The following is a 14971-nucleotide window of genomic DNA, read 5'->3' as shown; positions in this document are numbered from 1 at the left end:
TTTATTTAGCAGCACTGTTAAAACAGTCTGCTTTCTAAAGGTTAATTAAAAACAACTCTGGATGATCCAGAAGCATGGGTTCAGTATAACATGGGAAAATGACATTATAATTGATAGAAATGAAAGCTAATGGAGTATCTTCTACTTCATCCTGACATGTATTTAGCCACTGCATGAAAATATATGGAATTTAATTAAGAATTACAGCTCTTTGTTAGCAAATAATCTACTCAGAGTAGGTAGAACCTCCTTACTCTCTCAAAAGCCAAGACCAACCAAGGTGGGAATTTGAACAGAAAAGGAACATCTTTACCATAACAAACTAGATACAGATTTAACAAAAAATCCTTTCCAGCCTGGCTATCAACCTTTCAAGAGAAAATGCAAGAACATGCCTGGAAATTTTGTCAAGAAGTGAAAACTCTGGCAGACAGTGGTAAAGTGAGTGGGGAGTTCCAGCCCCGCAGGCGTCACCCTGTAGGAGGTGTCTCCAGAGCCATGACCTGAAGAGCTACAGGTCGACAAGGCAACCATAAATCATCTGCCGATGAGTCCTCCCACCTGTGCCAGGCTGCTTTGGTGGTAGCTATGGCAACACCTTTTCTCCTGACCAAAGTTCAATTATTTTACATTTTTATTACCGCCGCCATTTGCTTAAAGTTTACCAGAGTAAGTTTCTGCTCACACAAAGAGCAGGTCGCGGGGAGCGAGGAGGAGGAAACAACCTCATGCTAAGTGGGGACCAAGGAGAAGAAAATTACCCTGAAGCAGTGGAATATTTCGGGGGGACAAAATGCCGTCCAGAAAAAAATCAGGCATGTTTGCATCTGCTTTTCTGACCTGTGTTTGCTCTTTCGTGCTGATTTGCGTTGTTCTGGCCACCCAGCACTGGATAAGTAGTGAGGTTCACTTTTCTGGGACCAATTCCACCACCACGGTGAGCCTCACCTACGGACTTTTTAGTGGCACCTGTGACCAGTTCAGCTCGGGACTTCTGGTTCCAGAAAAGAATTTCCAAGGTGAGTGGTGTCACCCCTGGAAGATGATGGTGTCATCTCACTCAAGCAGGTGATGGGTGTAGGAGCCACGGTTCGTTCTTGTGTTCACCTGGGACGATAATAAGTGAGAAGAAAAATATACGTAAACCAGTCTGGGGATTTAAGTGGTGTAAAATAAGACCCTCCCAAAAGTGCAGAAATGCTGCAGCATTCTTGCCAAAAGCAGCTTCTCCTTCCCTGTGGTCTTATCCTATGTCTTGGAACAAGATAAAAATACAGAATAGGAACTTTATGTAAAATCGGTTTTAATTTTCAGAAGGTTTCAGCGAGAAACAGAAAAGCAACATTCAGTTGCCATTTTGTTAAAGGATTACAAACCTAATTCATCTTCCAGGATTTTTTTTTTGTATTTCATTGTGTTAAATTAATTGTTTGATTTAAAATATTTTGTCACCTACTATCAAATTAACATCATTTTTATAGAAGAAGGTTTTTTTATGAGGCTGCTGAAGGGAAAGGAAACAAACACATAAGTCAATAATTTGCATATAAATATAGTGTTTATACCTGTGCTGGACAGTATTGATGACAGTATTTATTCATATATTTAATGACAGTATTCCTTTTATTTCTTCCTTTAAAAGCCCACCATTCCATTTTTAAGTGCTATTATCAAACTCAATAATTTGATTAGTATTTTCAAACCTTATGTTTGCTCATGTCTTTTCTTTTTTTTTTTATATGCTAGACCGAGTAATATGGATGACAACACAGTTTGTCATCTTTTATAAAGCCTTTTTTCCCCCACCCAATGCACAGTTTACAGGTGACTCCTCGTCATCATGACTTTACAAAAATACTCTGAAACAAGGCTATTAGAATAACATTTCAGCAAACATCCGGTAGTTTCAAATTAAACTGTATTTTTTGTTGACATGCAACAGATATATACAATAGGTCTTACTTTTTGTGCATCTGCAGTTCTTGGCATTTATCCTCAATGGCAGAATTATTACAGGAGAAAAAAAGAATAAAAATGGTTAAATAATTGAGGAGGACAGAAAAAATGAGAGATGAGGGAGGAGTGATGCTAGATGAGAATAAAACAAAGTTAAAAAATAAGGGGAACAGGGGAAGGGGTTTTACCTAGAGCAACCTTGGAGAAAGTTAAGACAAGCATGAAAAATGAGAAGCAAAATATGAGAAAAAGCAAAAAACAGAAACAAGAAATTATGCATACCAAGTATGAACCACAGATTCAATACTGTTTTCATGCTGTTCAGCAAAGATTTACTTAACTTTATGGAAAAGTAGCTCTACTGATGTGAAGAAAATCACTCACAAAGCCCAAAGGTGGATAAGCCTGAAATCCATTGCAAGGATCACGGATTTGCACTGATTTTATGTATGTTTCTGTCTCACCAAGTTCAAAGCAATAATCCTGATATACATGTGTGAAAGTGAAGAAAGCCAGTTAAAAGAAAACTAATGGAAATTTGGGAGAGTAGGTCAAACAATTTTGAAACATGAGAAGTACTTTAAGATCTTTTTTTTTCTTTTTTGGTATGTTGTAGTAAGATGTCCCGTCTCAGAGAAGCCACCAAGGCAGAGCACAGCCAAGCTAAGCCTCCAGGTGTTTCCCATTTCCAAGCTCTTTCCCACCTGAATTTAATACAGAAATTGTGTCTGTAGAATCAGGTACCCAAATTACCCCAGTGGCAAAGCTGTGTCACACAAACCACTTCATGTTATAACAATTACATTGGCACGAAACAGCCGAACACGGCAGCGTTCCTGCAAAGCACAGCACACATTGAGTACGTCTCATCATAAATACAAAATCACGAGTCATTCAAAACAGTTCATTCAGAGTCACGTCAGAATAATCGAGGTAATTTTTAGCAGAGTAAATATGCATTTATAAAAATAGCTTATATGTGACTGTATCTCCCCGTGCCAGTTGGCTGGAGCCCCAAGCCTCGCGCCGTGTGCGCCGACTCACTGAGTTTAATCGGGCTCCATGTGAAACCAGGAGTCCACCCGTGGAGAGGATGCTGTCTGGCAGGAATCCGGGGCACGTGTCTTGCCTTTTGTCTGCACAGCAGCCAACACAACCCAATCCCAGGGCCTGGGCACTACCCACGTATAGATTTTAATTACAATTAATGAGAAGCACTCACAGAACACGCGCATCAGGAGAGGATTTCCGTTCTTTGCACGGTCTACACGCATTTTGGTGGTGGTGGCAATTTCCCCTCCACCAGACTCAGGTTTTATGCTTATCGTTTACAAAATATCACCACAATTCTTACATTTAAGCCATTTGGGGATGAACAAAATGAGGGAGCCTCCAGAGTTGCTGGTTGCCTTCAGCAGCTGCTGAGAGAAAGTCCTGCTTCGTGAATAGTCTAAGTATGGTTGTGCCCACCTCCCTCACCAGCTCAGTTGGGTATATATCTAAGATGAAAGGAACTGATTTTAAATTAATTCTTAGGCTCTATACAAAGCATGATTGTCACCTTTTATATTAAGTATGATTCTGTACGTTCTTGAAATAGAAGAAATACTTTTCAGATCTGCATACCATACTATTTTTAAATTCAAATAATCAGGTCCTCCTAAGACAGTAGATGTCTTTTGTTTGACGATGTCCTTAAGTAAATGGATTGCCTGGGCAAGGGAGAAATGAGCAATGGAGTGCTCTCTCCACTCTAAGGTTTCAGGCACCAGTAAGAAGAGTTATAAGCATCTTTTTAAATCCCAGCATGATCTGTTGCTCAGCAAGTAGGGCCTGGCTGGGGGTCTCTGCTGCACACCCTGAGTGTGTTTCTCAAACAGCGTTGGTGTATTTGGGTGTGAGTGGAGGAGAATGGTAATGATGAAAGAGTAAATCCAAGACGATAGCTTGGGGATGCAGAGTACTTGTTAGCTGTAACCCAGGTTGGCTTCTATTAATGGCCATAGAAAAGGAGATGCTCAACAGCCTTTACAAAGACCATAACTTATTATTTTAAAAACCACAACATTAAAAGAAATTCCAGAGTGTAAAACTGATAGACAAACAAAGGAGTATGGTTTTTGCAAGTGTACAGTGTATCAACAGCCCGGTGGGGGTTGCCTCTTTAACAGACTGCCATGAGTGACCTTAATAGAGCCATAAATCAATACGGCTACTTCGGAGGCTCTAGGGATGAGCAGAATGATCCGGCAGAATGTAAAATTATTAAATGACTCGAGTCCTTCGAGTCTTCATTAGCTGTTTTAATGATTTGCCTTAGAAAGGAACCGCCTATAAATATAATAGTCTGTAAAAGAGCTTGTTTACAGCTTTGCCTGTTTCCAAGTCAAACACGTAAAAATTGTGAGCTAGGTGTGGGAAAAGGCACTCCCAGAGAGTCCAGAAAAGCCAGGATTTCTCTGCTGGCAACCAGCAAGGCCAGCAGCACGGGAGGAAGTCTTTGAAATTTGCTGTAGCAGAGAGGAATTGATTAACTTTTCCACTTTTAAAATACATGACAAATGCTTGAAAATTGCTGAAACTTCAATAAAGTTATCATCAGTTTCCAGATGTGCAATGGGATCTCCTGAAAAGTAGAACGTTAGGCTGAACTTGGGTTTTTTGTTTATTTTTGTTGTTATGAATGAACAATTCATTATGCATCATAAGTGATAATAGACCTTGTAAAAGCTGCTGGATAAGCAAACTTAGAAAAGACCTCCAGCCTCCCAGCTACACATTGTCATTCACACTCAGGTCAGCAAAAGTTCAGGAAATTCCATCCCACCGTACAAGAGTTAAAGATGAAAAATAAAAAGAAGATACAGAAAATTAAGGAGAGACCTGATGAAGGCAAACCCCTCTGCTTTCGGTCTGGAATTAGGTTATTTTACACTGATGAAGAGGTTGTCTCCAGCTGTGGGTTACTATCGATCCCATTCAAGTAGATCAACAACTGCAGATTCTTTCCATTTGCACAGACTGATTTATTTAGAAAAAAAAGTCTGCTGCCACAAAACCAGCATTTTATTTAACACCTTTAGTTTTGTGACAGCAGGTGATGGGTGTAGGAGCCACGGTTCGTTCTTGTGTTCACCTGGGACGATAATAAGTGAGAAGAAAAATATACGTAAACCAGTCTGGGGATTTAAGTGGTGTAAAATAAGACCCTCCCAAAAGTGCAGAAATGCTGCAGCATTCTTGCCAAAAGCAGCTTCTCCTTCCCTGTGGTCTTATCCTATGTCTTGGAACAAGATAAAAATACAGAATAGGAACTTTATGTAAAATCGGTTTTAATTTTCAGAAGGTTTCAGCGAGAAACAGAAAAGCAACATTCAGTTGCCATTTTGTTAAAGGATTACAAACCTAATTCATCTTCCAGGATTTTTTTTTTGTATTTCATTGTGTTAAATTAATTGTTTGATTTAAAATATTTTGTCACCTACTATCAAATTAACATCATTTTTATAGAAGAAGGTTTTTTTATGAGGCTGCTGAAGGGAAAAGAACCAAACACATAAGTGAATAATTTGCACATAAATATGGTGTTTATACCTGTGCTGGACAGTATTGATGACAGTATTTATTTATATATTTAATGACAATATTCCTTTTATTTCTTCCCTTAAAAGCCCACCATTCCGTTTTTAAGTGCTATTATCAAACTCAATAATTTGATTAGTATTTTCAAACCTTATGTTTGCTCATGTCTTTTCTTTTTTTTTTTATATACTAGACCGAGTAATATGGATGACAACACAGTTTGTCATCTTTTATAAAGCCTTTTTTCCCCCACCCAATGCACAGTTTACAGGTGACTCCTCGTCATCATGACTTTACAAAAATACTCTGAAACAAGGCTATTAGAATAACATTTCAGCAAACATCCGGTAGTTTCAAATTAAACTGTATTTTTTGTTGACATGCAACAGATATATACAATAGGTCTTACTTTTTGTGCATCTGCAGTTCTTGGCATTTATCCTCAATGGCAGAATTATTACAGGAGAAAAAAAGAATAAAAATGGTTAAATAATTGAGGAGGACAGAAAAAATGAGAGATGAGGGAGGAGTGATGCTAGATGAGAATAAAACAAAGTTAAAAAATAAGGGGAACAGGGGAAGGGGTTTTACCTAGAGCAACCTTGGAGAAAGTTAAGACAAGCATGAAAAATGAGAAGCAAAATATGAGAAAAAGCAAAAAACAGAAACAAGAAATTATGCATACCAAGTATGAACCACAGATTCAATACTGTTTTCATGCTGTTCAGCAAAGATTTACTTAACTTTATGGAAAAGTAGCTCTACTGATGTGAAGAAAATCACTCACAAAGCCCAAAGGTGGATAAGCCTGAAATCCATTGCAAGGATCACGGATTTGCACTGATTTTATGTATGTTTCTGTCTCACCAAGTTCAAAGCAATAATCCTGATATACATGTGTGAAAGTGAAGAAAGCCAGTTAAAAGAAAACTAATGGAAATTTGGGAGAGTAGGTCAAACAATTTTGAAACATGAGAAGTACTTTAAGATCTTTTTTTTTCTTTTTTGGTATGTTGTAGTAAGATGTCCCGTCTCAGAGAAGCCACCAAGGCAGAGCACAGCCAAGCTAAGCCTCCAGGTGTTTCCCATTTCCAAGCTCTTTCCCACCTGAATTTAATACAGAAATTGTGTCTGTAGAATCAGGTACCCAAATTACCCCAGTGGCAAAGCTGTGTCACACAAACCACTTCATGTTATAACAATTACATTGGCACGAAACAGCCGAACACGGCAGCGTTCCTGCAAAGCACAGCACACATTGAGTACGTCTCATCATAAATACAAAATCACGAGTCATTCAAAACAGTTCATTCAGAGTCACATCAGAATAATCGAGGTAATTTTTAGCAGAGTAAATATGCATTTATAAAAATAGCTTATATGTATCTCCCCGTGCCAGTTGGCTGGAGCCCCAAGCCTTGCGCCGTGTGCGCCGACTCGCTGAGTTTAATCGGGCTCCGTGTGAAACCAGGAGTCCACCCGTGGAGAGGATGCTGTCTGGCAGGAATCCGGGGCACGTGTCTTGCCTTTTGTCTGCACAGCAGCCAACACAACCCAATCCCAGGGCCTGGGCACTACCCACGTATAGATTTTAATTACAATTAATGAGAAGCACTCACAGAACACGCGCATCAGGAGAGGATTTCCGTTCTTTGCACGGTCTACACGCATTTTGGTGGTGGTGGCAATTTCCCCTCCACCAGACTCAGGTTTTACGCTTATCGTTTACAAAATATCACCACAATTCTTACATTTAAGCCATTTGGGGATGAACAAAATGAGGGAGCCTCCAGAGTTGCTGGTTGCCTTCAGCAGCTGCTGAGAGAAAGTCCTGCTTCGTGAATAGTCTAAGTATGGTTGTGCCCACCTCCCTCACCAGCTCAGTTGGGTATATATCTAAGATGAAAGGAACTGATTTTAAATTAATTCTTAGGCTCTATACAAAGCATGATTGTCACCTTTTATATTAAGTATGATTCTGTACGTTCTTGAAATAGAAGAAATACTTTTCAGATCTGCATACATACTATTTTTAAATTCAAATAATCAGGTCCTCCTAAGACAGTAGATGTCTTTTGTTTGACGATGTCCTTAAGTAAATGGATTGCCTGGGCAAGGGAGAAATGAAGCGCTGTGCTCTCTCCACTCTAACCTTTCAGGCTTTGACGATGTCCTTAAGTAAATGGATTGCCTGGGCAAGGGAGAAATGAGCAATGGAGTGCTCTCTCCACTCTAAGGTTTCAGGCACCAGTAAGAAGAGTTATAAGCATCTTTTTAGATCCCAGCATGATCTGTCACTCAGCAAGTAGGGCCTGGCTGGGGGTCTCTGCTGCACACCCTGAGTGTGTTTCTCAAACAGCGTTGGTGTATTTGGGTGTGAGTGGAGGAGAATGGTAATGATGAAAGAGTAAATCCAAGACGATAGCTTGGGGATGCAGAGTACTTCTTAGCTGTAACCCAGGTTGGCTTCTATTAATGGCCATAGAAAAGGAGATGCTCAACAGCCTTTACAAAGACCATAACTTATTATTTTAAAAACCACAACATTAAAAGAAATTCCAGAGTGTAAAACTGATAGAGAAACAAAGGAGTATGGTTTTTGCAAGTGTACAGTGTATCAACAGCCCGGTGGGGGTTGCCTCTTTAACAGACTGCCATGAGTGACCTTAATAGAGCCATAAATCAATACGGCTACTTCGGAGGCTCTAGGGATGAGCAGAATGATCCGGCAGAATGTAAAATTATTAAATGACTCGAGTCCTTCGAGTCTTCATTAGCTGTTTTAATGATTTGCCTTAGAAAGGAACCGCCTATAAATATAATAGTCTGTAAAAGAGCTTGTTTACAGCTTTGCCTGTTTCCAAGTCAAACACGTAAAAATTGTGAGCTAGGTGTGGGAAAAGGCACTCCCAGAGAGTCCAGAAAAGCCAGGATTTCTCTGCTGGCAACCAGCAAGGCCAGCAGCACGGGAGGAAGTCTTTGAAATTTGCTGTAGCAGAGAGGAATTGATTAACTTTTCCACTTTTAAAATACATGACAAATGCTTGAAAATTGCTGAAACTTCAATAAAGTTATCATCAGTTTCCAGATGTGCAATGGGATCTCCTGAAAAGTAGAACGTTAGGCTGAACTTGGGTTTTTTGTTTATTTTTTTTGTTATGAATGAACAATTCATTATGCATCATAAGTGATAATAGACCTTGTAAAAGCTGCTGGATAAGCAAACTTAGAAAAGACCTCCAGCCTCCCAGCTACACATTGTCATTCACACTCAGGTCAGCAAAAGTTCAGGAAATTCCATCCCACCGTACAAGAGTTAAAGATGAAAAATAAAAAGAAGATACAGAAAATTAAGGAGAGACCTGATGAAGGCAAACCCCTCTGCTTTCGGTCTGGAATTAGGTTATTTTACACTGATGAAGAGGTTGTCTCCAGCTGTGGGTTACTATCGATCCCATTCAAGTAGATCAACAACTGCAGATTCTTTCCATTTGCACAGACTGATTTATTTAGAAAAAAAAGTCTGCTGCCACAAAACCAGCATTTTATTTAACACCTTTAGTTTTGTGACACGGTGGGTGTGCTTACAGCAGGTAGAATCTGACAAAACTGCATCCCCTGAACTGCAGATCACTGCCAGAGATGAACAAGATCAATCAGGGGGTGCAGTAGCTGTAGCCACTCAATTCTGGAGATGTTCAATATTCTGAGTGACAAAATGAAGCGAGGCTGCCAGAGGGAAATGACCCAAACCTCTCTGATTCGGCTCCAAACTCATTTCCTGGACCAGGCAGTGCCCAAGCATTAAGGCTGCTTCAGCATGAGGGCATGGTCCAGCCCATGGTGTGCTCAGCTCTATTTATTGAGTGCTGTTTTCCAAATTCCCATCTTTCCTATATTTTTAAAATTGCTTAAATTTGCGTCTATTTCCATAATGCATCCTTACCTGCCATTTCCTCAAACAGAAATTATATAATATTCCTGGTAGAAGTTAAAGTGAGAGAGAAGTTCTCCTCCTAATTTATTTCCAATAGCTCTTCTTTTTGTTATGAGTGTTTATTTTCTTCTTATGGGGTTTTTTACTATTTCTTGTTGATATTTTTACGGCATAATTCCTCCAATTTATGCACTAACTGAATACTCTGCCATAATGGCTTTGTAGTAAAAGCAGCACAGAAAGGAAGTTTTCCTGCAGATGTCTGTCTACCACAACACCCATTTGAATAGACCTTGAAAACATTGTTGTCTTACTTGTTATAGGGTAAGGCAGCCACAGGCACATTATAGTTGCCTTTTCAATCTTTAGATTGAAAGACAACAAGTAAAATATTTCCCAGTTCTATTTCCCAGGCAGCTGTGACTGCAATTACACTTGGAGCAGATTGCTTTCACATTTGTGTCTCTTATTGTCAGCAACATATCAAATGACTGGAAGGATTTAGGCAAAACCAATAAAATTGATTAGAGTCCTAGAGGGGTTGACTATATGTGCCCAGTAACTATGGCCAGTCACGCACGAACCTACAGAGACCACACCAGACAAAGATCTAAGAGGATAAACTTCAGTAAACTGGAGCAAAAAGGAGAGGTGTCAGGATGCTCGATGTTAAGATGCATGATTCCTTGACATGTGGTCTCAGGAGTGGAGACAGGAGCCCCAGGACAGGGCTGATCCAGCAGCTGGGAGCCCACGTTCTCCCCTTGCCGAGCCCAGGGCCACCAGCCCTTAACACCAAGCCCAGGCCCTTGGGAGCCACAGCACCCCATGTGCCCAGTCCTCCTGGTGAAAACAAAGCAGGTGTTGCTTGTTTCTTTTAAAAGAAGAGAGCAAGTACTGTCTCCACCATTTATTTTTTTCCTGCAGGATGTGGCAAGAGACAGATTTACTCAGGGTATGAACACCACCAGCTCAATGGCCAACCATGCCCCGAATGTCCATGAGCGACCATGCTCAGCTATGTTTGTCCTACCTGACCCTTCCAGGCTAACAGCTTTACTGGACTTTTAGAAGCTGTTTCATTTGTCAGATTTATTTCATATATGGTGGACTGTTGCTATATTAAAAGGAAATAATCTACAATTGGAGCCAAATTTTAAATTGAGCATCTGTAGAAGTTGGCAAATATCTCAGGAACAATGGGAAGAGGAACACCTAGTTTTCTGATCTGGTTTAGGCATAAAATTTCTGTCTGGCCTTTTCAGGAGGAAATAGTTACAGAAATATTAAGGAAGAGAAGTTGACGACCCAAGCCAATGCCTGGGAAGTTTGTGTGCCTGCAGGATTAGAGGACATGCACTTCTTTCACACTAATGTGCCTTCATCCCAGTTTGGATTTGGGTTCATGTGCTGTGTCCAAAACTTCTACATCCTGATCCTTAGAGATCAGCCAATTATTAGCTTTAAATTCCAACCATGTCAATAAGTGATAAGGTCATTGAGCCCACGGGATCATGCTGATCCCCAATGCTGAGCTGCTGTATTTCAGTTGCAGATATCCTGAACAACGTCACAGCAAAAGGCACCGTCACAGCAACTATCGTGATTCTGGTCTTCAGTTTACTGGTTTCCCTTCTGAGTTCTGGATTTACCTGCACTAATGCTGTCAGTAATCCCTACCAGACGTTCCTGGGACCTATCGGAGTCTATACCTGGAATTCCTTATGCGGTGAGTAACACGCTCCGTGCTGACACCTTTTTACCCACCACATGAACAAATACTGTGTTCTCATGTATTCCAAGATAAGAAATCTATATCTAGAAAAGGAAACACTTGGAAAAGTATTCTAGTCCTGTTTTTTAACTGTGACTGCTGGAATACCTGGAAACTATCTTTTAAGTACCAGAAAAAGAGTATTATTGACTTGAAGTGGCACCAGTGATCAGTAAGAGTCTGGATCCACTGGCAGCAAAAATAGAAATGAAAAAGCCCCAACAGGTGTAGCATCATTTCATGCCTGATGCACATTAAGAAGAACAGAGTTAACTGGCAAATACACACAAAAAATGTGAAGTAAACCCTCATGTTGATTGAGGATTGTGGTTACTTTTTACAGCCCTGTAAGTGCTATGACCTGGAAGTCTATTTTGCCATGGGCATATTTTTATGAAAAATCATGCATCATTTGATGTGTATCTTGAAGGTTCCTAATTCTGCTACCAGATGGCCTGAAAGCCCAGTGTCCTCCTGCAAAAACCTGAACTTGTTTCAGAGGGAACATGTGTAGGACGGTGTACCCAGAGGGAAAGAACAGAAATATTTTCAATAACGTTCAGAGATTGTGCCTCCGTCAGCACCATGAAAGTGAAGATGTAAAAGTATTACTTAGCTAAATGTCAAAGTAACCGAACTCCACTTATATTCAGAAGGAATTTAGGAAATAGATAGAGATCTAATAAGACATCTCATTTTGGCTCACCACAGAGTCATTGAATAATTCAGGTTGGAAAGAATGTGATGTCTCTAAGTCTAAGCTCTTGAGCAAAGCAGGGGCAACCCTGAATGCAGACCAGGGGTTTATCCAGCTGTCATCCTGCACACCCCATGAATTTGGGCTCACATCAAATACTCAAATCACCAAAGGGGTAAATATATTATATGCATCAGCACTAAATTCAATGAAGAAAAATTACATTAAATGGCCTTATCTAAGAATAGTCGGTGAGAATCCATTACATTTAGCAGAAGATATAGTTGCCAGTGTCAAAACACCCATCGGATACTATTAGATGGCACAAAAATTCTTTAAACGCCCTCATATTTTACTAATGGAAAAATATTAGATTAATCTTTGTCCAAGTATTCCAAGCTGTTTAAGTAGACTATTTACAAGTAACTACATTTAGTACTACAGCTTCACATCTAACATTCGCATTTAAATCTTCTAGGAATCTTTGTACTTCTAGCCATGATACTTTTTCCTGTGAACGTAGAAGGAAATGGCCTGTCTATAGAATTGGCCCGTGGATGTTTTCCTGCTCTGCAGACGCATACCGAATCCAAGCACACGTATGGATATTCATATTGGATCATGCTGCTCATCATTTTTCTGAACATTGCTTCTATCATCATCATATATTTCTATGACCACGCAAGATATTCTAAGAAGAAGGAACAGGAAAGACCCATTGAAAACGCACCAAAAGATGTCATTTTGTTTTAAGGATACCACTGAAGAGGAAAATGACTGTTTAATACGGACAATCATGGCTGATCATTTCCAAATTGAAGCTGTGTGTATAGTTCAATTAGCAAAATACCCTATTTTGTTTTCAAAGCAATTTGATTTTATCTTAGGTCTTAATGTAATACTTACAAGTTTCCATTGGTAAACGTGCTGCTTAAACACCTCCTGAGTAGATACAGCCTGAAGTGTGTGATGCCATCACCATCCTGTAGGAATGGAACTCATGCACCTTAGGGCTCTGCTCTTCTCCAGAGGGATCACTGTGAATACACCTCCTAGAAGGGTTACTCCTCTCCGTACCACCACCCTTCCAAAAGGACTGCTACCTTCTTGCCCACACAGCACAGAGGGGCTGGTTCCCACCACCTTCTTTCTGGATTTTCTGGACCACAGGACAGACTGGTGGTGGCCGACCTGGCTTTCCACAGGTTGCACCACCATCGGGACCTAGGAATGCATTGCTGCTTTGCCCTTTGAGTCTGAACAGGATGATCAGAGACATTGTTTTGGTTGTGTATGTGATTTGGGATCTCAAGGGGCAAAAATAGTGCAAACACCAGGAGCTCTGGGGACCACAAGAGATGGTCATTAAGGTATCGGTGTTTTGTTTTGTCCTGCAATTCTTACTGCTGCCCCTTCCCTGCTTAGGGATCTTCTCCCACAGGTCCCTATGGCACTGCCCTGGTGTCCAAGGGCAGGTTTGCAGCCTCCTCTCCATCAATAAGAGCGTGAGCCCTTGGAAAAACTCGCTTGCAGTCAATCACCTTCACATCAACCCTCCAGACAGCAGGAGCACTGACCCTTGTCCAGGCTTCCATTTCTGGCTGGGGTGGAGACAGGGTAGCATGAGGATGGGCCATGGCCAACACGAGACAGCAGAGGAGCCAGTTATTAATCTGTAGAAATATCAGCAAATGCTTTTCCAGGCTATTTATGGACCCTGAATTACTGTCGACAGCAACGGGCAGAGCTGCACCTTGAGCAGGTGTGGCCATCACCTTCCCACCTGCTGAGCCAGACTTTGCCCCCACACAGGTGCCATGGAACGGGTTTTATTAGCAGCGAGTTACAGCCAGGACACCCCTCTGCCCAGTTCAATTAGTATTTAATACACACACAAAGACACACTACTGTAGAGCTGCACAGAAGTGGGGAGCTCCCTTCCTGTCCCCCCTCCAAGGGAAAGCGCAGATGAATCTGACCTGGGACAGATGCCATCGTGCAAAATCATCCTTAAGTGCCTGTGCCCCAGGAGAAGTGCACCATGCAAAACAGCAGCCAGCACCTTCTGCTCCTTCACTCCTCACCTCTGCAGCCAGGAGAGCAATTTTTTTATTGCCTCGTTTTCCTTTACAATGTGATTTTCAGTCATGCTCGGTATCTGCCCTATGATGTAAGATATGCTCATGGGGCGGGGGGGAAGAAAAAAAATATGCATTTCTCAGGAGGGCACAAGAAGACACAAGAGACAACTTCCTACTATTTATGTCAAAAAATAAAGTTTCGGGATTAAAGTGCCTTTATGCAGCTGTGCTCTTTCAAAGGAATCAAAGCAGAGGGATTTCCATCCTGCTTCAGCATTTCACAAAGAGTTTGGTGAGGGCCGAGTTGGGGGGGAAATAAATAATAAAAGAGGGTTTGTAAGACTGGAGGGGTGGCACAGGTCACCACAATAAGAGATGTTATCTGCTCTGGGGTGCTGACAAGAACCATGCCTAGAAGGGCTTTCCCGCGCAGTAAACATTGCCGTTGAGCCGTCGGATGCCGGGAGCGGGGCTGGCAGGGAGCCAGGCATTCGCCAGCTCTGCTTTGCCTGCAAAAATTTTCACATGGTTTCAGCAGGCATCTGTCACTGTGGTACCCAGCCAGCATCCATCACACCCTACCATTACACTTATCTCAGGCTCACAGAGAAATAAAGTCGCCGAAATAGATTAAGTCCAGAGGAGAGGGGCCTCCTGCTTCACGAAGTGGTGGCTCTCCATCGCTTGGAGATCTCCACTGCACTGAAGTGCTAATTGCTATAGAAGAGTCAGAAAAAAATCCCCACATTCCCGCTTTTGTGTCCCTGTCTGAACCACCTGGCTCTGTTAAAAATCAGTCTGGAAGTCCCAAGGGACCTCGTGGTCACCTGCTGACACCTACGGTGTGGAGCAGCCGAGACACGTGTCCCTGGAAAGTCACTGGGTAGCAAGAGCTGACCTGTGTCACTGGGAACTACAGAACAAGTTCATCACAAAACTAAAAA

General features: G+C 41.3%; 1 protein-coding gene across 1 annotated transcript; it reads left to right on the top strand.

The window, feature by feature from the left end:
* The first annotated feature begins 679 nt into the window (after positions 1-679).
* On the top strand, positions 680-14205 carry CLRN3 (clarin 3). The gene is made up of 3 exons (XM_014945245.1): positions 680-1019; positions 11025-11204; positions 12425-14205. The coding sequence occupies exons 1-3, from the start codon at positions 794-796 to the stop codon at positions 12697-12699; spliced, it is 681 nt and encodes a 226-aa protein (XP_014800731.1). The 5' UTR covers positions 680-793; the 3' UTR covers positions 12700-14205.
* Positions 14206-14971: the final 766 nt, after the last annotated feature.

This window comes from Calidris pugnax, unplaced genomic scaffold, assembly GCF_001431845.1.
Source record: "Calidris pugnax isolate Ruff unplaced genomic scaffold, ASM143184v1 scaffold89, whole genome shotgun sequence".
NCBI lineage: Eukaryota > Metazoa > Chordata > Aves > Charadriiformes > Scolopacidae > Calidris > Calidris pugnax.
The sequence above is the reverse complement of the archived record's forward strand: the minus strand, read 5'-3'. Positions and strand labels throughout refer to the sequence as shown.

Coding starts and splice junctions, on each gene's coding strand:
- CLRN3 (XM_014945245.1), top strand. CDS start 794: ATGCCGTCCAGAAAAAAATCAGGCATGTTTGCATCTGCTTTTCTGACC. Junction 1,020..11,024: donor TCCAGAAAAGAATTTCCAAG/GTGAGTGGTGTC, acceptor GCTGTATTTCAG/TTGCAGATATCCTGAACAAC. Junction 11,205..12,424: donor TACCTGGAATTCCTTATGCG/GTGAGTAACACG, acceptor TAAATCTTCTAG/GAATCTTTGTACTTCTAGCC.